Source organism: Chroicocephalus ridibundus, chromosome 1 (assembly GCF_963924245.1).
Source record: "Chroicocephalus ridibundus chromosome 1, bChrRid1.1, whole genome shotgun sequence".
In the NCBI taxonomy this organism is placed as follows: Eukaryota; Metazoa; Chordata; class Aves; order Charadriiformes; family Laridae; genus Chroicocephalus; species Chroicocephalus ridibundus.
This window is the reverse complement of record NC_086284.1, coordinates 217,858,237-217,882,121: the sequence shown is the minus strand read 5'-3', so window position 1 is coordinate 217,882,121 and position 23,885 is coordinate 217,858,237. Positions and strand designations below refer to the sequence as shown.

The following is a 23,885-nucleotide window of genomic DNA, read 5'->3' as shown; positions in this document are numbered from 1 at the left end:
TGCTGGCCGTGCCTGATGGAAGGACTGGAAATCGTGGCGAGGGACGTGGGAGCAAGCGCTTCTCTCCCGAGGGACCGCTGTCCCCCAAAAGCACGTGCCGGCTCCTAATGAGCCTAAGCAGGTTCTTCATCCAGCACCGCTCGCTTTTCTGAATACAAATGAGCGTACGGTGAAACATAGAGATGTCGGCGTGGCCTAAGTCACCCCCGGTGATTGTGCCTGCATCTGTTTGCGTTTCTAGTTTCAGCTGCGCTTTTCCCCTTCCCCTTCTCGAGGAGCGAAGAGAAGTATCATGAGAGAGAGTATTATTTTTTATTTTTTTTAATAGGCAAAATGGAACAAACCGAAGAAATTTGTCATTTGAATGTTAAAAGGCAGTGTTTATCGCGTTTCATAGGATATGGCAAAATGTTTTAACATATGGGGAGTTAATGAATAAGCAGCTTTCATTTCGCCCAGGTCTGTTCCCTCCTCCCACCCTCTTTCCTTTGCAGAAGTTGAAGTTTGGGAACAAATGCTATTCTAACAGTGTATTAAAACAACACTCAGAGAGATAGTTTGCTTGGATTTCTTCATCGAGGTAACGAATTCAGAAAATTCCGCAACTCTAGATTGAACCAGTTGACAAGTAAAATATTGATTTTTTTTTTTTCATATACCTTCTAGATATTTTACTGCTTACATGACATTTGGAATAATTCCACAGGAATAATCCTTTAGTTTCCTGGGAATCTGACAGGAATATTTTCCCTTAAACATATTTATCTTTTTAATATAGCCATGCTTTTTTTTTTTTTTAATTGCTCAGTAATTTTACTTTGGGGCAAGCTGAGCATTGGATGTAAATAACTGGAATACAGACCAGTCCCTGTTTTCACTTGTTTTCTGTTCTCTGTCCTTTGTGCATTTAAAACCAAGTACCTAATTTAGAGCATACTTTCCATTTAAACAAATATCAACGACATTATGTGCATTAAAACATTCTCAGAGCGCCCTTTCTCTTTAGAACGGTCCCTTTTCTGCCTAAGCAGTAGTTAGTAATTTTTCCCATTATAAAGCAATAATGTTTATGTGAAATGTTGCCATGCTTTTTTTTGGTAAATAGTCTTGTTAAACCTAAAGGCTGAAATAGCCTTCCCAAGAACATACCGGTTGCATTTTCGCTGCTGTCACTCTGAGTGATATTTTAATTTTTTCTGCCCCTAAAAATACTTCAGTCCCATAACCGATAGATAAATGAGAGAATCCCCAGGAAATGCCGCAGAATGTTTCTATTTGCCAGCACAATAAATGCAGAAGCTAATAAATGTCCTCTTACATCAGGAGGAGGCGTATAATGAGTAAATGATGGGAAAAGGAATTTGGGAAATAAATGATCAATCCAATCTAAGTCGACAAACAATTTCTTAATAACTTGGCCGTCGGTGGAGGGAGGGCTCTGCTCAGCCCAGAGGAGCTCAGCGCCAGAGACGGGCCGTTTTCATCTAAGACCTGATGGATTTTGGGAGGCTGATTTGGCTTCGCTGAACAGTAAGTGCCATTCAGAGACAGCCTTTTTCACGTGAGGTTTTGATGGTTCACCATTTGTGCACATGGGGAAAAGGGAGAGCGGATTTAATCCTCGTCAGCCTCGACAAGCTGGAGAGTTGGATGGAGAGGAACCTCATGAAGTTCAGCAAGGGCAAGCTGGAGGGTCCTGCACCTCGGCAGGAATAACCCCATGCAGCAGTACAGGTTGGGGGCTGACCTGCTGGAGAGCAGCTCTGCAGAGAGGGACCTGGGAGTCCTGGTGGACAACAAGTTGCCCATGAGGCAGCAATGTGCCCTCGTAGCCAAGAAGGCCAATGGTCTCCTGGGGTGCAATAAAAAGAGAGTGTGGCCAGCAGGTGGAGGGAGGTCATCCTCCCTCTCTGCTCTGCCCTGGGGAGGCCACAGCTGGAGCACTGTGTCCAGTTCAAGAAGGACAGGGAACTGCTGGAGAGGGGACAGCAAAGGGCTACGAAGATGATCAAGGGACTGGAGCATCTCTGTGCTGAGGAAAGGCTGAGAGTCCTGGGGCTGTTCAGCCTGGAGAAGAGCAGACTGAGAGGGGATCTCATCAATAGCTAAAGGGCAGGTGTCAGGAGGATGGGCCCAGACTTTTCTCGCTGGTGCCCGGTGACATGACAAGGGGCAACGGGCACAAACTGGAACACGGGAAGTTCCATCTCAACATGAGGAGGAACTTCTTTGCTGTGAGGGTGGCAGAGCCCTGGCACAGGCTGCCCAGAGAGGTGGGGGAGTCTCCGTCTCTGGAGACGTTCCAAACCCGCCTGGACGCGTTCCTGTGCCACCTGCTCTGGGTGACCCTGCTCTGGCAGGGGGTTGGACTAGATGATCTGCAGAGGTCCCTTCCAACCCTACCAATCTGTGATTCTGTTTCTATAGGGTGAGCACAGAGAATGCTGTTTTTTGGGAGTGCTTTATGTGAAGGACACGGTTCACAATGTACTTGAGGAAATCAGTGCTATGTATTGTGTCCTGCTCCTGGTATAGGCATATTGTCTTCCTTATCTCGTTTTATTGTGCAAGATATCGAGTCCTGCCCAGGAGCTATGGTGCCTAGAGATGATGTACTTAACGTCAGGGAGAGTCCGGCCACTGTTAAGAGCTGAGCAAGCATCTTAGGATGCAGCCACTGCGAACAGAGCAGGTAAGACAGATGTACTGGGTTTTGTATAAGATTAATTGTTGCCCAGCTCTCAGCTTTGGCCAGGATTTGCCACAGAAGGAGTGAAAGGTTAAGTAAAATCTTTTCTGTGTGGAGAATTAAATACAGAAATTCAAAATTCCGTATTTTTCTGTATTCTGTGGAACTCCATAGAAACTAAAATACTAGCTTTTAAGGTGGCAGAAGGAACTCAAATTCAAGATGACCAGGAGGGCTGAAGGAAGAAAACTGGGCAAAATTGAAGGGGAGAAAATCAGAATAATGGACTTGGTGCCAAGCCTAGTGACGACTTCTTTTCAGCCAAGTTTTTGCTTTGAAGAGAGCAAAACCAATTTGTCTCAGGCATTACCCAGATTCCTTTAAAATCCCTGACTCCCCATTCCTTTAAAAGGGGAGAAATAGATGGCGTTGAGTTTCTGTATTTCTGAGATCCTTCCTGGAAAAATAATGTGTCATTTTACACTGGTCTGTCCAAGTTGAAGGTTTCTTTTCTCTTCTTGTATTCTGTTCGAACTGTTTTTCAGGCTGTTTATGGGTTCTGCGTCTGATGAGCAGCTCGTTATGAGGTAGATGGGTCCAGTTCAGCTGCGGAGGGGCTCGTTGTTGCTCTCCTAGTTTTTAATTGGGATATCTGGACGGCGTAGGAAAAGTGATGGTGAGCCCTCAGTAGCTGGCAGAGGGGACAGAGATGATAATGCCAGGCTGGCGCCGTGCTCGGCTCTCTTTAAGCGTGTCAGAGAGAATTGAAAGTTCCCCCATCTTATGCCTTTCTAACTGAAAAGCATTATACCTGAAAGCTGAGACTTTTCAATATGTTTCTATTCACATGCATATTTCCATGCCTCAAAAGGCCTTTCCTTTTGAAATATGGAAAGATAATCATGTGTTTGAAATGAGTAGATACTCTCCTGCCACTTTTGAAATCTTTATTTTTTCCCCATGTCAGAGAGTTTAACCGTTTGCGTGACTGCGGGCTATAATCACGTAGGAATATGTATTTACGCACACTAAAACACAAAAACATAGCTGCGGTAATTAGGAAGCAAATTCAAATGAACCATAGCAGAGGAGTTCAAACATATGTCTAATTCTCAGAGAAGAATTATAATTTTTTAAAATATCTTGCCTTAATAACATTTCAGTGTTTTCCATATCGGGGACCACTGTAATCCCGTTAGAGGTTTTTTCCTGCAGCAGAATTTATTCCTTATTTGTCTATATATTTATCAGACGTAAAGCCCAAAGAAGATGTTCCTTGTTCCCAATAGACTGCGACATTAATGGAGAATATCTTTTGGTGTTTGATACCATATGTATTTTTTAAAAGCATTGCAGATAATTGTTGCTGCGTGCCAGCTCAAATGCCTTTTTGTGCCAAGCTTGCCACTGATTTCAGTAGTCAATCCTCACTAGCCTACACTTTTCAAAAGTAGAAGCATAGTAGTGCTTGGCAGTTGTTAACGTGCTATAAACTATAATTACCGCTTTCTCCAGGTATAAACACTTGCATTTTGACCCATGTTATGGAAAACGCCTCTATTTTTTGAATAAATGGCAATTTTGCCTTTGAGTAACAAGTAGATGTTTGGGCAGAAAGTCTGTTTGATGATCCTATTTCTGTTACATACCTTGGAAAAAAATCACCATTTTTTCGTTGCCTCAGTTTCTCCAAGCAAGGGAATAACAACGAAATCATCGAAATATCGTATGGAGAGTGAATTTTCAGATAAAATCTATGGAAGGAGATATTGCACAATTTATTGTCTAGAGAAGGAAGCGAATTAAAATATGCAATCTTTTGTGTTAACCATTGTATTCAGCAAAACGGCTAGAAATTTGAAGGCATGATTTTAAGTTACTCCTTGTTCATTTCTTGCTTAGGTTGTCTAACAGGCTTTTAAAGCGTTTTTGCGCAGATTTCATTTTTAAGATAGCAAATTGTTATTTTTCCTGTGAGGTGGTTATAGCGTTGCATGTGTTTTGCTGTTTAGTGCATTGAAACAGCATAATGCAAGTTACAAAAGTATGTATTAAAGACTGTTCTAGATTGTAGTGAATGTTATCTCCTGCATTATTTTTCAGCAAACCCGACTTTGTGGGATTTACAGTAGAGTTAGGTGCTGGATGTATGCAGGGCTTTTGTGATTACAATACTAATACGGAGATTTTTGCTTTTTTCTTATCCCTACCTCCCACTGGGTTTCGGTTGCGCAAGCTTTGTATTCAGCAGGTAATGTTGGAAGTGAACACAACATGCCAAAATGATCTTTTTTACAAGCTGTGTATTGTTCGGTAAAGCATAAAGAGCAAAGAAAAGCTGGTTTGGAATAAGAGAAGAGCCACAGTCTTAAATGAGGCCTCCAGAAGCCCCTTTTTCAGAGGGTGCCGGGCACTCAGGAGCTCGGTCTCTCTGTACACAAGACACCTTGATATAGTTTCCTGTAGTTCACCGAATCACAGAATGGTTCAGGTTGGAAGGGACCTTAAAGATCATCCAGTTCCAACCCCCCTGCCCTGGGCAGGGTAGACCAGGCTGCTCAAAGCCTCATCCAGCCTGGTCTTGGACACCTCCAGGGATGGGGCATTGACAGCTACCCTGGGCAACCTCTTCCAGTGCCTCACCACCCTCACAGTAAAGAATTTCTTCCTGATATCCAATCTAAATCTCCCCTCTTTCAGTTTAGTTGAAGCTGTTCAATTTTGGGGTATTTAAAAGCAAAACTCTTGAACTGTTCTGGACTTCTGAGTTGAATGTACATTAAGTTTGCTGATGGTACTAAACTAGGAGGAGCTGTGGCCTCCCTCAAGGGTAGAGAGACCTTACAGAGGGATCTGGATAGGCTTGAGAGCCGGGCAATCACCAACCATATGAAATTTAACAAGAGCAAGTGTCGGATTCTCCACCTCGGGTGGGATAATCCTGGTTATATGAACAAATTGGGGCATGAGAGGCTGGAGAACAACCCTGCAGAGAGATCTTGGGGGTTGGGTTGATGGCAAGTTGAATATGAGTCGATGGTGGCAGCCAAAAGGGCCAACCGTGTCCTGGGGCTCATCAAGCCCAGCATTGCTAGCTAGTCGAGGGAGGTGATTGTCCCACGTGACACTGCACTGGTGTAGCCCCACCTCTAGCTCTGTGTGCAGTTTGGGGCACCTCAATATATGAAGGACACCAAATTATTAGAGTGTGTCCAGAGGAGGGTGAGCAAAATGGTGAAGGACCTTGAGGGCAAAACTTACAAGGAGCGGCTGAGGTCACTTGGTGTGTTCAACTTGGAGAAGGGACGGCTGAGGGGTGACCTCATTGCTGAAGGGTGACCTCATCACAGCCTTCTTCAAGGCGGGCAGCAGAGGGGGAAGGTGCTGATCTCTGGTGACCGGCAATAGGACACGAAGAGATGGAATGAAGCTGCATCGGGGGAAGTTCAGGTTGGGCATGAGGAAAAGGTTCTTCACTGAGTGGGTGACCGGCCACTGGAACATGCTCCCCAGGTGGATCCCATGGCACCAAGGAGCATCTGGACAACGCTCTTAGTCATACGGTTTAGTTTTAGATAGTTCTGTGAGGAACAGGGAGTTGGACTCGAGGATCATTATGGGTCCCTTCCAACTTGAGATATTCTGTGATATGTTCACTGTCTTGTCCCCTTTAATACCAAGCGAAGAGGTAGACTTTTTTTTTACTTAATGCCACCAAATAATGCACTGCCAGCGTAACACGCCCCTTGAAATGAATACAGACCATACTCTATTCATTACACATTTCAAACAGCTTTCATGATGTTCCTTCCTTCTTAAGAATTTACCGCTGCTCCTGTCACTTAATTTTTTGAAACTTTCTTTAATTATATGTTTAAAATAACGTGCAGAATGCTGATGACTTGAGAATCTCTTGCTGCTGAGCAGGCAGTAGTATTTCAGTAGGCTTTCAACTGAGCAAACCAAAATGTTGCTGTGTATAGGTAAGATGAATTCTTGGATAACTGTGGAGGTTGGACTTCCTTTTGTTAGAAAATATGAAGAAGTTTTTCTGAAAATGACCCTTTCAGATTCAGAAAACTTCAATGATTTTTTTTTCTTTGAATTGTTGCCGTGAACTGACAAGAGGTGATTTCAGATACCTGTAAAATTGAAAGAACTTCATAAAAAAAAAAAAAAGAAAAATCCTTACAAGGTCTGTGTTTCTATATTGGAAAATCAAGTGTAAAATACTGTGTGTGATTGTGCCATACAACGTGTGGAATATTTTTGAAGTGAGATTTTTACCAGTGGTTAACAGAACAAAAGATTTATGGACAATATTTGAGGGCCATATAATGTCTTTTTATTTGACTAGTTGAAGTAATTAAAGCAAGTTTTCAGACACATGAACCTATTTTCATGTGGCTCTGAGTTTACCGGCAGTGTTTTACTTCCCTTCTTGTTCAGGTTTTAAGAAATGATATGAAAGTGGAGTAAGTAGAAAGCCTCGGTGTGCAGGTAGAGTAAATCCAGTTCCTTGTGGCATGGTCCATAGGATGCAGATCTAATACAAACAAGGAATCATCCTTGGAGGTGTTCAGGACTCAACTGGACAAGGTCCTGAGCAACTTGGGTCATGCAGTTGGAAAAGATGATCTCTGAAGGTGCCTCCTAAATTGTTCTATGAGTTGGCACTATAAAATGAAGCGTTCCGATTCAGAGAATTTACTTTACCCCTTGTTACGTCTGGAGAGTGAATAAATAATTGCAGTAACACATGCAGCATTGCAAAGAGCTGCTCTAGTATTCAGTAAGCTTACAGTGATGTAGATCCTACAAGGTATTTCCAGATCTTGTAATAGCAAAATGGATGTGTTTCCCATGGTGGGTTTAAGATAGCTGACCAAATCAGAGGCTTTTGTTGAGTAGCTCTGGTACTGTGGAGGGAAAAAGAGGAGAAAAAATATTGACTATATCAAGTGTATTCTGAATTCTCCTGTTTTTTATATACATATAATGTGTTACGTAGAATACACTGCAGAAATCAAAACTTGAAAATACTTCCATACATTTCTCAGGCAACTGTGTTAATCAATATAGACGTGTAATTTGTCGAGCTAGACCCCCTGCTGTGTGGAATGAAGAAGAATTATAAATGATTGTGGTTGGGTTTCTGGTGTTTTGAAAAGAACTACTATGCGTAACTCTCCCTCAGTTGTTACGTATTATTTTCCTGTTATATTGGCACAGTACAAGTGTATAACGGAATATTTGCCGCAGAGAAAAGTTGGTCTCAATTACCGTCACTTTTCATATGCTCCTTGGTGAGATTCTGTGGCACTGCTGCCTTTTCTCTGACTTCGCTTGAAGTGGAAACATCTGGTCTGCATTGGATATCCGGGTTCACTCAGTAGTTGCTGGTGAGAGACAGACGCTGATGAAGGTTGATCAACCCATCCCATCTATGTGGCTGTTGATTATTGAGGAAGCGTAAGTTTAAGCACCTGTCTCTAGGTAGCTGATGAGGTTAGGTGTGATGAGTCCCATCCTAAGCGACAAATGCCGTAGACCATTGCCAGCACGGGTAGAGGGATTGACAGACTTGCTTCGTAACAACCGCACTGACCTGCACAGGCAAATGTTGAGTTCCCCATGTTAGCCAAAATAAATGGACGTGGTGTGGGGGGACTACGTGTGTAACGCAGGCTGCATTCTCCATAAACTAAAAATCTGTTCAGACTAACGAGGAAGGGGTGTCTGCGAACAGGTGTCTGCGAAAGGCTGAGGATGTCTGGAGAAATACAGGTGAATAACACAAGTGATAACTTTGAATGGAAAGGAAAAATAAATGACACCAGTGGGAGAATATACATATGTAGGACAGAACATACACTAAATACCTGCAGGAAAGTTGAAAGGCAGAATAATGGCTCTGGCTTGAAAGACGCCCTGAGCGCTGCGGGAGGGAGAGTTGAAACGGATAGCAGGAATAAACAGAACCTGCGAAGAATGCAGGAAAAAGAAGCCCAGTAAATAGTGGGAATAATCTTTAGAGGTCAGAAAACGTAGTTATAAATGATGAATGTTTCTAGAGGTCTGCATTTGAATTATTTGGCTTAGCGTATCGTCCAGCTGTAGGAATTTTGTGACATGTTGCCTTATTACTTGAGAGCAATAGAACCACGTTTTTAGCTTCCGAAGCAATGTATTTGGTGCTAATGATTGCACTGTGGCATGCTGAGACACTTAATCGGTTTCTTTTTCATAGGTCCTGGAGTTTTTATTTAGCAGGTTTTTGAGTGAGAAGGCCACCTGCCTTAGTTTTGGCCGCATTTCTTTCAGAAAGGCTGTTTCCAAACAGAATGGGTCTGCGGGGATACACTGTTGTAAGAGCATTGAAAAATTCTCACATTAGTTTGATTTAAACGTGCTCGGAGCTCGTTTCGTTTCTTGCTTCACTAAGTATGAGCATAGTTCTCAATCTAGACTAAGTGTAAAATGTAGTTTTCTTGGATACAGGTACTTAACCAGTCATCTAAACAAATACATACAATGTTTTTCACCAAGGAATTTTTTTATATCCTTAGCATTCTTGTTGTACCAGTCCTGATATTTCCTCACTGCGCACATGTGGTGTTCAAAACAGCCGCAACCGACCGTCCTTGAAGTGCTTTAGTCACTTCATAATCGCCAAAAACTGTTACTGATATGTAGTTCTTTACAGTTTTGCTTAGCTCTTGTGGTACAGCATCAGCTGTCAGGCAGTTGATATTTTGCGACCGAAAGACTTTCTACCTTGATATCTTGTAGGTGGTTTGACGCAGATCGTGAACTTGGCACAGTGAAAGATGGTCTCTCCATATTCACCTCTTCTTTACTGACTTGCTGATCCTGACGTCGTCAAAAGCTTTTCCCCCAACAGTGGAAAAAGTTTGATGGTCTCACCAAATGCAAATATTAAAGTCCTAAATAATAAGCTTTTCCTACTTGGTTACTGCAGCCTGTAATTCCACGGTATGAGGGCTCTGGCGGTATCGATCAAACTTGTTCTTGAGTCTCAACGTCGTATCGGTGTTGGCTGTGCTGAGACAGTTACCTGAGAAAGTTACCACAACCCTATACCAGCTCAGAAGAAAAAAGACAAAACTTTTTGACGCTGTGACATAGGGACAGGAACAAGCCTGTGGGATGACGCTGTTGCCAGGGCTGTTGGATTGAGAGAGACGGAATATTTTGGAATTTCTTTCAAGAACTTTATTCTTGATCTCTTGAGGGTTGGCGCATAAGTGTTATTTGTGACAGCATTTTGCTTTTCAAAAAATGGTAATCTCGCACTCATTATGCCCTTAGGCAACCAATCTCACTGAGCAGTGATAGTGGTAGATCTAATAAACAAAGCTAAACCCAGCTACTTTCCATTTATTTGAAGGAAGATATAGCTAATCTGTGATTCTTTATGTTGGGCTTCTGCCACAAGATGAATTTCACATACAGCTGCAGAGCAGATTGCACATCTACAAGCCAAAAGAGATTTTCATTCTGATATCAGATATATCACTGACGGTAAGTATACATATTCGTAGAATTATTCCGACTGGAAGGGACCTGGGGAGGTCCAACCTCCTGCTCAAAGCAGGATCAATACCGAGACGGGTGAGGTTGTTGAGGGCTTTGTCCTGCTGGATCTTTGACGACCTCCAAGGCTGGAGATGCCACAACATCTTCGGATCCCTGTCCCCCTGCTTAGTTATCCTTGGAGGGAAATATTTTTCCTTTTATCCATTTGGAACCTCTATTGTTTTGATTTTCAACCATTATCTCTTGTTCTCCCACCTCCCACTGCGCATCAATAAACAGCTGGTCTCCCTCTTGTTGATAACCTTCTCTTAGGGCTTTTAAAGCTGCTGTTAGGTCCCCCCAGATCTTCCTCTCCTCTGGACTAAACAAGTCATGTTCCCTTGGCTTCTCCTTGTAGGGTGTGTGCCCCCAGTTTCTTGTCACCTGCAAACTTGGTGAGCATCCACTCCATCTCTGGGTCACTGGTAAAGATGTTAAACAGGGATGGCTGCGGTATAGACCCCTGCGGGGCTCTACGTGTAGCTGGCCTCCAGGTAGAGCCCGACGATCCAGCCAAATTTTCACCCATAATTCACAGAAGCGATTTTCTCTTGTTCTTTCGGCCACTTTAATGGGATATCTGCCTGCCTCTGACAGCTGACCAAAATGAGTTTGAAACAGGTGGCATTTAAAGTGATTTTCCCAGATCATTCCTCTGACTGCAGAGGATGAGCAACATGATCTTAAAATTATGGCTGCTGTAGTCCATAGAAGAGCTGCCTTGAACTCAGAGATGTCTCTCTTACAAGTTTGCAACAGCAGCTTTGTGAGTGAGCTCAAATTGTCTTCCCTTGAGACTCTTAACACCACTAGGCTTTGTAAGAGGTATTCGTGCAGCAGACGAGCTGCAGCTATGCGTGAATGTAACAGAAGACTTAAGCTAAGCTGACTTTGTGCTGCCGTATCAAAAATGTGTATTTTTTTAATGATATAGACATAATGTTCATCTGTGTACATTACGTCTATACCATAGACATATGATATATGTCTATGCCTATGTCTATATGACTATATGATATATATTTCAATGAAATATCATATATTGAAATAAAATATTGGGGTGTCCTCGTAACCCCCAGTCATTCAAGACAGATGCTGATCCTAGCTTGCTTGTGAGCTGATGCAGTTCCCTGTGGTGTGGCTTTTGCTACGCATATTAGGAGGTGACAGGACAAGCATATGATAGGACCAGGGGTAATGGCTTTAAACTAAAAGAGGGAAGGTTCAGACTAGATATAAGGAAGAAATTTTTTACGCTGAGGGCGGTGAGACACTGGCCCGGGTTGCCCAGAGAGGTGGGAGATGCCCCATCCCTGGGAACATTCCAGGTCAGGTTGGACGGGGCTCTGAGCAACCTGATCTAGGTGAAGATGCCCCTGCTCATGGCAGGGGGTTGGATAAGATGGTCTTTAAACGTCCCTCCCAACCCAAACTATTCTGTGATTCTATAAGTGACCCGTTGGACCAGTATTTAAAAATTGATTCTATTAAAGCAACCAACAATGGGGATTTTAAATCCTTTATGAGTTATTCCATCTCTCTGATGCCACGGAGAGAAAGGATTCCTCAATTTACAGTTCTTGGGCATCCCCCCTGGCAGCAGCAATACCCATTCCTGTGTGCCTCAAGGACACCTGGCAACTTGCCAAGTTCCTGTGCCATTTTGGGGGGGAAAGTCTGCTTTAGGACATGGAGAAATAATATCCGTTGGTACCTTCGGGAGTTGGTAATTTATAATGTGTAACAGTGAAAGGGGTAAGACACAGAAGGAAATTTGAAAATCATTTAGATAAGGCATCTTGTCATCAGCGGGAGACGTAAATATAGTTGTGCATTTACACGTGCATCTCTAAGATTGAGAACATTTGTATTAAAGACGGTACTACAATTACATGCAGATTAGATGCTTGGCTGAATAGCTGTAAGAACTTTGAATAGATTTGTCCTTTCCACAAAGGTTTTCATTTTCTTTGGCAGCTCTGAGTGTTAACAAATTAGAGATCAATGTTCTGCTAGGGCAGAAAAGTGAAGTGAAGCATATCTTGGGAGAAACTTTAGAGACGTTAATAGTTGCAGTTAAAGGTATTACTTAGTGTTGCCTGAAAAACAGGATTGGAAATTCAAAAGAAAAGGTCAAAGAAAAAGCTGGTTTCCCCATTTTCTGCTCATAACTGAGTTAAGTGCTTCGCCCCACTTACTGCATACTGAATGTATACTCTTCAACAAACGCACGTCATGAAACCAAATGATGTTGGGAAGTGAATTGGCTTCTGGCAGAACATTTTGCCAAGATGCAGCATGTTTTTCTCCTGTGTTTCCTTTGTTTGAGTAGGTCATAGGACTGTCTCTTTCTCTGGCATCTTCAGCAGTGTTTTGGATACCTGTTTGCTTTTTTATCCCTCTGCAGAAACAGGAACGTGGTGGCACAGGGGTCCAAGGCCCTCCCTTCAATCCCTTATGGTTCAGGCATCTCTTCTGTCAGAGGGTCACTCTGGGCCAGAGCCAGGACATAACGGGGAGATGAGGTTTTATAAAGGCTTGGGAGTAGAGGGCAGAAGAGAGGGAACTGCACTTGAATTTGAGCCAACACAGGAAATACGTAGCTTTAGGCAAACTCCACCAAAATCCTGAAAATCGGTCTTAGCCTTAACTTCCTTACCATCCGGATGGCCTCTGTAGGCTCAGTCCAGGATCCCAGATCGTTATCTTAAAATTCTGGGGCGTCTCTTTCAGCTTGTCTTCTCTTTCACTGCCTTGCAGCTTCTTTTCCCACTTCTTGCACATAAGAAGTTCTCCTCTGCTGTGAAAGCACGTCCCCTGATCTCTCCGTGCATGTTCAGTCTGACTGTTTCTGAGTTGTCCTGGACATCCTCGTTACGCAGTTGAAGTCTCCCATCAAGGCATCTGTTGGGTGCTTCTCTGAAAGTTGCTTTTGTGCTGCAGTTCAGAATTGAAAATCTGGTTTGCTTTGGGCAGCAACCATTCTTTTATGGAAAGATGCTTCATTTGAATAGATTTTCATAAAAGCTACATGCCTTATTATTATTTTCAGCCCTCTGACAGGTACAGAAAACTTCCTGGTCCATCCAGTGCGTTCTGACAAAGGCAAAACAATCCCAAAGGCAGTCAGTCCCCTCGTTCAGAAAGGAGCTCATAAGAGCGTGTAAAAACCCCAACAAGAGCAGAAGTCATAAGCATTACGTCCGTTCCCTGAATGCGGAGTTGGACATCCTTCGTTTCATCTCTGGAGTCGAAAAATGCAACAAATGGCTGAGTAGTGCAGCTGGACCAAATGAGAGAAGTCATACCTTCTATAAAAAATAACTTATCTAAAAATTCAAGCAAAAGCCTGATCTGATGAAATTTCAGGAGAAATTACTTCATTCATATATCATTTTAATAGCATTTGAGGTAGAATAAAGATGCAGTAGTACTTCGGAATCTGCATGATGTTATATGCTTGGTTTTCCCACAGCTTATTAAAATCAATTCAGAGACAAATAGAGGTTTTTAATTCAAATAAAGATGCCATAAAAATTGTCATAGATGTATAAAGCTGTCATTTAATATAATTTGGAACTGGAATGTATGCATACCATGGTAGGTAGTCTTGTTCTCTTTTTATTTGCCCTTCCCCAGTTCCTCCTCTTTTTGCTCACTTGTTGCTTTCACTGGCAGCTTCACAGATGAGGCACGGCTGGCTGGCTTAACGCTATTTCTTCGAAGAGTTAATCTGGCCTTTTTCTTTATAATCCACATGGTCTACTTCATAGTTGGCGTAACACTGAGGCATGATCTAGTGATCGTACACCTTTCATAGAATCATAGAATGGTTTGGGTTGGAAGAGACCTTAAAGATCATCTAGTTCTGAGCCCCCTGCCCTGGGCAGGGACACCTCCCACCAGCCCAGGCTGCTCAAAGCCCCGTCCAACCTGGCCTTGAATCCCTCCAGGGATGGGGCAGCCACAGCTTCTCTGGGCAACCTGTGTTTCACCACACTCACTGGAAAGAATTTCTTCCTAATATCTCACCTAAATCTCCCCTCTTTCAGTTTAAAACTGTTACCCCTCATCTTATTGCTACACTCCCTGAGCCAGAGTCCCTCCCCATCTTTCCTGTAGGCCCCCTTTAGGGACTGGAAGGGGCTGGAAGGTCTCCCCGCAGCCTTCTCTTCTCCAGGCTGAACCCCCTCAACTTTCTCAGCGCGTCCTCACAGCAGAGGGGCTCCAGCCCTCTGATGATCATCTTCATGGCCTCCTCTGGACTCACTCCAACAGGTTGTGGTCCCCCTCCAGTACCCATAACACACTCCTGCATGGGTTTCCTTCGCACAAGTGCTGTGGTAGGTCTCTTTGGACAGCGGTGGCCGTGGCTGGCATTTTGTCCCGACTTTGCGGCACCATAGAATCACAGAATGGTTAGAGTTGGAAGGCACCTTAAAGATCATCCAGTTCCACCCCCCTGCTACGGGACACCTCCCACTAGACCTGGGTGCTCAAAGTCCCGTACAACCTGGCCTTGAACAGGCAGTGGAAGTCTTGAGGCTGGATTCACGTCTGTGAAGCAACTCTATAGGCTTAAGAGCCATTCCTTCCTTCTGGCTTTGGACATCTTCTCTTTTAAGGCCGTATAGATCTCAGGCTGCGTGTCAACAGGATGAATAAACCAAAATGCTTCGTATTATCCACAAATGGGTTTCTAAAAGATACTGAGATAAAATGGCCAGAAGTTCAATTAAGGGATAAAAGAAAGCTGAACTTCAGCAGAAATGGATTAAAAAGAGGCAAAGAAAACTTTCAAATTTGCCATTCAGGGAACATGATAATCTCTGCCTGCCGATGCTTTGAGTCCTTCCGTGGGGGAGGATGACAAGGAAAAAGAAGTCTTTAAATTAAAAATTCTCCCCTGATTCTCAAAGGTGCCAAACAGCCCAAGCTCTTCGTTCCTTTGGTGGGTGGAGCAGGTGCTGAGCTGCTCTGAAGTCAAGCTGTGCTCATTTTTGTCTTTCACAGCACTACCGTGAAGCAAAGGCCAGATTTGTCTCTTTTGTATGGAAGTCACACGTCTTTTTCTTTGTCAAATAAACTGTTAACTACATAACTATTAAATTAAAAAAAAAATAAATCTTAAATAGGTTGCATGAATGTTACTCTCATATTGAATCTGTTCAGGGCTTTAAGAGCCAAGGGGCTTAAAAGAAAAAATTCAATGGCAAAAAGAAGTCATGGTATGTCTGCAGTAAAAACAGTTTCAGCACATTTGTAATAAAACGGTGCATATAGGTGATGTGTCTTTAGTGAAATTAAATCAGGGCTCTCAAGTTCTCCTGGTTCTTTAGATAACCTTTTATCATCTTGGATGACACGAGATCTTTCAGAACTTTATCTGGCTGAGAATCTGAAGATTTTCAGCAGAGACTAAAACATGCACTTGTACTTTGAGGTCCCACATGCAGACAAAACAGCTGACCTTCTGAGGTTCTGTAGGAATTTATTTTCTCACACAGGCCTTTGAGATCAGATCTGTCTAGCAAAATAATTCTTTTCCTATTCCTCCACAATGTTCTTTAAGAAGCTTCTGCTCTTACTTTTGTTTGGGGAAGATTATTTCAGGGGCAAACAGGATGAAAATACTTTTGTCCGTGGTTAGATCTCATTTTTCTCTACCTGAATTATAGTATTATTTATACTTGCTATGGCTCTGTGTATGTATCAGGGGAAATTGGATGGATTTAAAATTAAAATTCATGTCCTCTTTTCTTTAGCTTCTCTTCCACAATGCCAGCCTACGCTTCTCTCTGTTCCCTTTTTTGACGGTAGCTCTTAAAAAAGCACTTCTTCCCCAAGAACGACAAATCCCAGTCTTTCTTTTCAAAAAAGGGTACTAGGTGAAAGGCATAGAAGATACTACTTGTCACTCGCTTTGGTCGCATCCTATGTGTTATCTTTGAGCCATAAGCACTTAAATAACTTAACATGTCGTGGTCCTATTCAGGTCAATTAGATCAAAGTCACATGTGGAAGAAACTTAAAGAGGCTGTGAGAAGGCGGGAGTCAGTTGACAGAAGAGTCTCCTCGTGTGGAGATACAGGGTAGGAAATACAGTAGAGTAATGGAAGAATAAGTTGTCTGGACTCAGAGAACAGAGCAGAGAGGTTGATAGCGGTTGGGAATCTCTCTCCCCTGTAAGAGAGCTTGGCCAGCAAAAGTTCATGCTACCTACTGGTACCAAGCTGTGTGGTGTGGTCGACGCGCTGGAGGGAAGGGATACCAACCAGAGGGAGCTGGACATGCTTGAGAGGTGGGCCCGCGCAAACCTCATGAAGTACAACCAGGCCAAGCGCAAAGTCCCAGACCTGCGCCATGGCAATCCCAGGCACAAATCCAGGTTGGGTGGAGAATGGCTTGAGAGCAGCCCGGAGGAGAAGGACTTGGGGGTGTTGGTGGATGAGAAGCTCAACATGAGCCGGCAATGTTTGCTGGCAGCCCAGAAAGCCCCCCGGATCCTGTGCTGCATCAAAAGAAGTATGTCCAGCAGGTCGAGAGAGGTGGTTCTACCCCTCTACTCCACTCTGGTGAGACCCCACCTGGAGTACTTCCTACAGCTCTGGAGTCCTCAGCACAAGAAAGACATGGACCTGTTGGAACGGGTCCAGCGGAGGGCCATGAAGATGATCCGAGGGCTGGAGCCCCTGTCCTATGAGGACAGACTGAGAGGATTGGGGTGGTTCAACCTGTAGAAGAGAAGGCTCCACCAGGGAGACCTTCCAGCCCCTTCCAGTCCCTAAAGGGTCTCCAGGAAAGCTGGGGAGGGACTCCGGATCAGGGAGGGGAGCAACAGGGCAAGGGGAACGGTTTTAAAGTGAAAAAGGGAAAATTTAGGTGAGATATTAGGAAGAAATTCTTGGCTGTGAGGGTGGTGAGCCCCTGGCCCAGGTTGCCCAGAGAAGCTGTGGCTGCCCCATCCCTGGAGGGTTTCAAGGCCAGGTTGGATGGGGCTTGGAGCAACCTGGCTTAGTGGGAGGTGTCCCTGCCGTGGCGGTGGGGTTGGAACTGGGTGATCTTTAAGGTCCCTTCTAACCCGAACCATTCTATGATTCTATGCTTTTTTAATTCAGGTAGAAGAGTACTACATTGGGGATCTTAAACATCATAATTTCCAAATGATGCAAACTCGGTGTTGTGATTTTACATCACGGCATTTCTAGCATTTGGTGGATTTCTTTTTTCTCTTCCTTCAGCTTGCTCTTCATTGTGATTTTTTTTCTTTTTTAAGCTTTCTCTGCTGAAAGAATAACCAAGCGCTAAACTCAAATTGAACGAAGTCGGCATAGAAGGCAGGGGGCTTCTTCAGTTGATGTGAACCTCTTATGTGTCCCCATACCTGCTCATGTAATTGTTGAGGTTCCCCCATACGACTCTACTTACTCAATATGCAGCTCAGTGTGTATGACATCTGTTACTTATTTCACAACATTCAAACTTTGAAAAATTACTAGTTACTCATAGGCCTTTCTGGGTTACCATTGCCATAATATTGAAGAAATGGAAATAAGTTCCCTAATTCCTGTGGAAGATGATAGTTAAGGCTATGGATAAAGCATGGTGACTAATGATCACAGGTATTTTTTGTGCTCGGTAAGAGGTAGGGAAGGCACAATGTCTTGGAATCCGTAGCTGCTTCTGGCATTTTATGTGTTGGAAACAGGACTCTTACCTACTGGTTACGGTTGTTCAGCTGTTCACATCTCGCATGGCTGGGTTTGTCCCTCCTGACAGTCACGGTGCAGTTTGGGGCATACCTTTAGGACTAGATTTTAGTCATTGTATGTGCTGGAGCATCACCCAGCATCACCAGAGCCTCTTCTGCTCTTCATCCTACATGTGGGCTGTTAATACTTGCCCAAGTCCTGAGCTGGATGAGCATTTGCTCTGGTCCGGTACATCAATTTTTATTGCAAAGGTGGGCAGTGTTTCTTCAGTCAAGCAGATGGCAAATGAGGAACCTATACAAGTGAGTTAATTTTCCCCAACTGTAGCGGCTTTAAAATTAATCACCTATTTTGAGTTAGTTATTCAGGCCCCCATTGAGTCGGCAGCGATAGAGTAATTCCTGTCATTCTGAACGCTCTGTGAGGCGGGTGGGATCTCCTAGCCGGCAACCTCTGTGATTCTGGAGCACACCCCAGTGATCGGTTTAGACTAGATACTTGACTTTGAAGAAGCTAAGGTTTAGTCATCAAGAACCAAATTTACCACATTATTTTGATGCTGAAGCCAAGCATCATGCCCACACCGTGCAAGGACTCCGTAACAGATACAGAAATAGCGCCTTCTACATAATCTGGGATGATGATTAAATGCCATAACCCTGACGCGTCTGTTCCCTCTTGGAAGTTCCTAGCGTCTTTTGTAACACGCTTCCTGCACTTTCGTGCTTCTGGCAACAAAGGAGACTGTAAAGGTCTACAGAAAACCATCCTTTTGTTATACAGCAACAGAGAAAGCTTTAAAGAGGGGAAGATGCTGTGTAACTCTACTGTTTTATAATGCCTGAGGGACTCAAGTCAGAGATACAAGGGAACTTGGTTGTTGTATTTGCTACTATTTTAGTGGCTTGCTTAGTTAAAAGAATCCTAGGAATATATAGAGAGAGTATATATATGGAATGTAATAAAAATAGCCGAGGTTTGTATGTTCACGCACACAATGCTTGATGCAGAATGGTAAGTGGTGTTGCAGTTCTGTTCCCTTTCCTCCCTCCTCCCTGTCCGTGTACACTTTGGGGAGAAAACAGCTGTATTTGGAATATCTGCTGGAACTCGTGAAGGTCCACAGGCCTGATCCAGAGCTACTCTGACAGTTTGCCACCACTGCTAACTGAGAATTGGACCATAGCTTTTTTGCTCCACTTTGAGTTGAACAGCACATGAACATGTACATCATATAGACAATGTAAATACAGATATGTAACTTTATCGGGAGACTTGAGGAAATTATTTATGTTAGCAGTGCTATATTATAGCACCATTTTTTCCTGTGCTTAGAGAAATGACCACTGCATTCTTATCTTGGGGATTAGGGGGGACTTCTAACACGAAACTTCATCTCTGGATTATAGAGAATATATCTCTGAAAGAGAACCTGAGTGAATTTCAAAGGAAGATCCGATCCAAGAAGCACGGCACACTTTATCTAAGATAACAAATCATTTCTTGATAGCTTGAGTCTACTGTGGGATTAAAACTTCTTGGCATATATAGCAGCTCAGTTGATCACTTGAACTGCAATTAAAAAGTAGAACAAGCACACTCAGAATATTGTTTTTGTGTCAGAAATGCTCCTTCATGCTTGAAAATGATAAAAAATTGCAATCGATCCTTACAACTGTTGTGTTCATCTTTATTGATCAGGCGAAAGAAAGATAAATCGCAGCCCAAATAAGATTATAGTAAATGTTAGCATCGTAGGGGACTGTAGGATGATAGAGAGCTATTCATCATCTCAAATGGTGACCTGTCCGCACTCCCACCGCAGTCCGTCTGCTGTCTAATCGCATCCCCATTGATTTCATCTGCGTCCCAGCAACCTGGATGGGACTCTCACTGGGCAGCTGAGATTGCTAAATGCAAGGGGGTCACTGGTGTGAGGAGGATTTCATTTTCATTTTCTTACCGGCCAACAATGATTTATGAAAAAATAAATGACCCCAAGTCACGTGCGTGGAAGCCTTGATTCCAGTACAAATGAATTATTAGGTCTGAATCTCAGAAGCAGGAGCGCAGTAGACCACCGTGCTCTTTGTGATCTGTGCGTGACCTTTGACTGCAGTGGATGTTACACAATTTGTTATAATTTGTGGTAAAATATTAGACTTGCAATACAATTTTACCCGCGTCTGGAGTTGGTGTTCTTTTCAGTGATTTCTGTACATTACAGGATTATCATTCACAAGGAATAACCTCAGAAGATGAGATCCTCAAATGGAAAGGAAAATTGGTTTTTTCCTTGTATTTTTGTAGATCGTGCTGCTTCTTTCGGAGTTCCCATCAAGTGTTTTCGCCGTAGTGGGCTATCTTGCCTGAATTCCTCATAACATAATTTGGCACAGATAAATATTGCTCGAGACATGTTTACTAACCCAGTGATCAAGGAGACCATGTCATCTTTGAGTTTTACAAAAGAGTGATCTCTCCAGTTACAGGGGTTTGTAATTTGTTTTTTCTCCCTAACAATGTTTTAGGCACATTGCTTTTTCATACATCAGTGTCTTAAATATTACTACATTGTTCTTATATGCTTACTTCACCCAAAATAAAATCGGAATGATGCTTTCCATGGACTGCATTGTGCCAACCATGTATGTTAAATGTTTTTAAGATGCAAAATCAGTGTTGTGGCACGACGAGCTTTAAACCGTGGTATAAATAGGTAGATTGTTAAAATCAGGATTCGGAATGGGGTTTATGTAATGACGCAGTGTGTGATTGTAAGAGCCTTGTTGCCATGTTAACGTGACTCCCCAGGATGCTGGATGACTCAAGAGCTGCAGAGCTACGGAAGAGTTCTTGCAAGTGCCGACAAAACCTTTCTACGTCTCCGCGACCGGTTTGCCCCACCATTCAGAGAAAAATGGTTTTAGAGAACTTTTGAACTGCTTTAACTTTTCTTTATTCCTCCAACTGTGAAGCCAGGTGCCTTAGCTATTACATCTTAAGTCCAACTGTGCTAAGGCTATAAAAACCTCCTTAAAAATACCAAGTATATATTATCTAGACATGAAGCATCACAACATTATAGTGATTTGTCTTTGAATATCCTGCGTCCCACTGAGAAACTTTGCCATTTTTAAGTATAGGGAAGTTCTATTGCTCGATGATTCAGTCTTGTCTTGCCTGCGTTTTGGAAATTAATGATTTGGTGGCACTGAGCGAAAGTCATTCCTGGCTTTAGGAGAGATGAAAATATGTTCCGAAGCTGCCTGATTTGAAAAATTAAAATTAGCAACCGATTGAAATGACCTGGAAGTTTGGAATATGACAATAACTCACTGTGAGAGGCATTATCGAGGCAAAGAGCAAAAGAGAAAGTCAAGCCATAATTAATTTATTGTGCAACTTTGAAGTTTGACTCGAGTGTCACCTGCAAACTAGATGGGGACGTACATGTAACACAAACAGGGGCACGCGAAGAAGTAAGGATTCGGTATTTCGATTTTATTTGTATTTGTTCTAATGGAGAAGCTTCAAAAGGCTCCAGCAGCAGCAGCTGCTGAATGTGTGATTCTTACCCCATGTCTCTTTACGGTTTCCTCCCTGAGCCATCTCTTTTGCAGAACCTTCCGGAACCAAGAGGACGCGCTTATTTAAAAAAACACCCAAAGAAAAGTCATCACTGAAACTTTGTAGCGTACCTGATTTGAGGGTTAGGTTTTGGTGGGTTTTGGAGCAACTTAAATGGTTAAAATGTCCAAATTAGCATTGTTTACTTGATATCAGCAGGTATATAAATGATATTCTATGAAATCTGTATTTATTTTTTTTAACTTTCCAGAGTGCCCAGTTCTACAAAGTTACCACGGAGCAATACCAAAAAGCTGCCGATGAAGTGTCAGCTCGGTTCAAGTAAGTCTTTTCTACTGTTGTTTTTGAGCCTGGCAGCTGGCAGGGTTCTTACCCACGTTAAAATTCGCAATAGTTCCCCTTCCCCCTATCCTAGATCCTATCAGTCTGTGCTGATTATTGAAATGAGAGAATTTGGAGGAATTTGGAAGCCAGTGTATAGGAACCATAAGCTGCATAGAAATTGGGTGCACAGTTAGTAATGTACTAATTAATTTATACTTGATAAGGTGTGTGAAATATTCTAAAAATATGTTCCTTAACATTTTTTCTCTAATGGAGCACTGAAAAGGTAGTTCCAACTTTGCATTACAATGGTATTCATCCTGTGCTTGCAGGATGTGAAAGGATTTAAATTAGCAACTTCACTTTGCCCTTAACAGTGAAGGTCAAATTAAATAATTTTGATTAGTCCTGAGGATGGTTAAATGAAGATATAGTAATTGATGGATCAAAGTGACTCTGACCCTTAGCCTTGGACTCTTCCCTTTCTGCTGCTTCATCCATTACCCAGAAGGTTCCATTTATCATTTTAGTAAGGACACAGAGAGAACTTTTTACAACCTTTTAGTCTCAGCAGTAACCAAGAAATGCTGCGTGGAATGAATTATTCTGTGACGATTTTTAGGTTTGTGGAGGGATTTTCTTTTGTTTGGTTGTTTGGTTTGGTTTGGTTTTTGATGAGCAAGAAGAGAAAAGGCCTTTTCGAGCTGATAATGATATAAATAAAGTTCTTAATTGTAAGATAGGAATCATTTTATCTCTTAATAGCACAAATTGTTAAATATTCTCTAGTGGATGTGTGAGGTCTTTGTACCAGTCAATGGTGCAGAGTGTATTGAGGGCTGAATTCATCCGTCCCTTAAAGAAGAGGGACAAAGTGACCATTGACTCAAGGTCTGATGTACGCGTAATTTGGAGGGTTTCCCATTACGTACGGGAAGCCTGGTGTGTCGTTAGCCATTCTGCAATGAGATTCCTGTCGAGGGGGTGTCTCTCCTTCTGTTACAGGGGGGTATTTTCAGGTTTCAAAATGTAATTATCGCCTGATCTGACTTTCATTATTCCAAAACAAGATTTTCTTGTGGTTTGAAGACCCAGTTGATGGCCCTAGGTGGTTGTTGTGGCCAGAAATGGGAAATGGCTTTGGGTTTGGGGTTTTTCCTCCTAACATATAAATGATCAAGTGTTTTTGGGTTCTTTTTTGCCCAAATGGAGCTGGTAGGTACAGTGGGGGCCGGTCCTTAGCATCAGGCAATATCTAAGAATTTCAAGAAAACCATTTTGAAGGATGTTTCAGTCTTTCTGCATAAGCCGAAGAGTATTTAATGAAGAGGGATTTGGAGAAGGAATCAGAGATTCCTCACACTTGATGAGATTGGTCTTTTCTTAATTTTCTAGAGACTAAAGGTATAAAGAGAAATCCCCTATTTGACTAGTCTCCTCTGTAATGCCACTACTGAAATTACTGTGCTTTCTTTGCACTTCAAGCCAAAGTTCCCAAAAAATTATTTGGAGCTTTTTGATTAGTTTTGGTCCATTGCCTGAAGAAACAATAGGAAAACATTATGAAAAGAAAAAGGTGTCTGAAGTATGCACATAAATTGCGGTAGATTTGATAAAGTGCATGAAATATCAATAGTACTTTATAATTTAGAAGTTTTCCTTATATAAAATCCTTTTAAATGCCGCGTCTTTTTGTTGAAGGTTTAAACTCAGCAGATGTTATTTTATCGCTGCCTTTTTGTATGTAACTTGATGGATAAATTATGAATGATTTAGTGAAAGCTAAAGATGATGCTCTTTTGGTGTCACCAGGCACTTCTCATGTTCAGTTTAATTGCATGTGAGGATTGAGGACAGGGTTTCAAGCAATGGTGTTTAAAGAGCTTGTTTAATTGGCTGTAAAAGAAGAATTAAATAAGGTTGAACTGCTAAATTTTGTTAATGCATAAACCGATGTGCTGCGTGTCAGT

At 42.6% G+C, this 23,885-nt stretch overlaps 1 protein-coding gene across 4 annotated transcripts in view; it reads left to right on the top strand.

Moving 5' to 3' along the window:
- Positions 1–23,885, top strand: part of CHCHD3 (coiled-coil-helix-coiled-coil-helix domain containing 3) — a 172,792-nt gene that overhangs the window by 117,293 nt on the left and 31,614 nt on the right. For all 4 annotated transcript variants that reach the window (XM_063323707.1, XM_063323706.1, XM_063323704.1 and 1 more), the window contains one exon: positions 21,842–21,912. In XM_063323707.1, the coding sequence (XP_063179777.1) occupies positions 21,842–21,912 (71 nt within the window). The remainder of the gene's footprint in view (positions 1–21,841; positions 21,913–23,885) is intronic.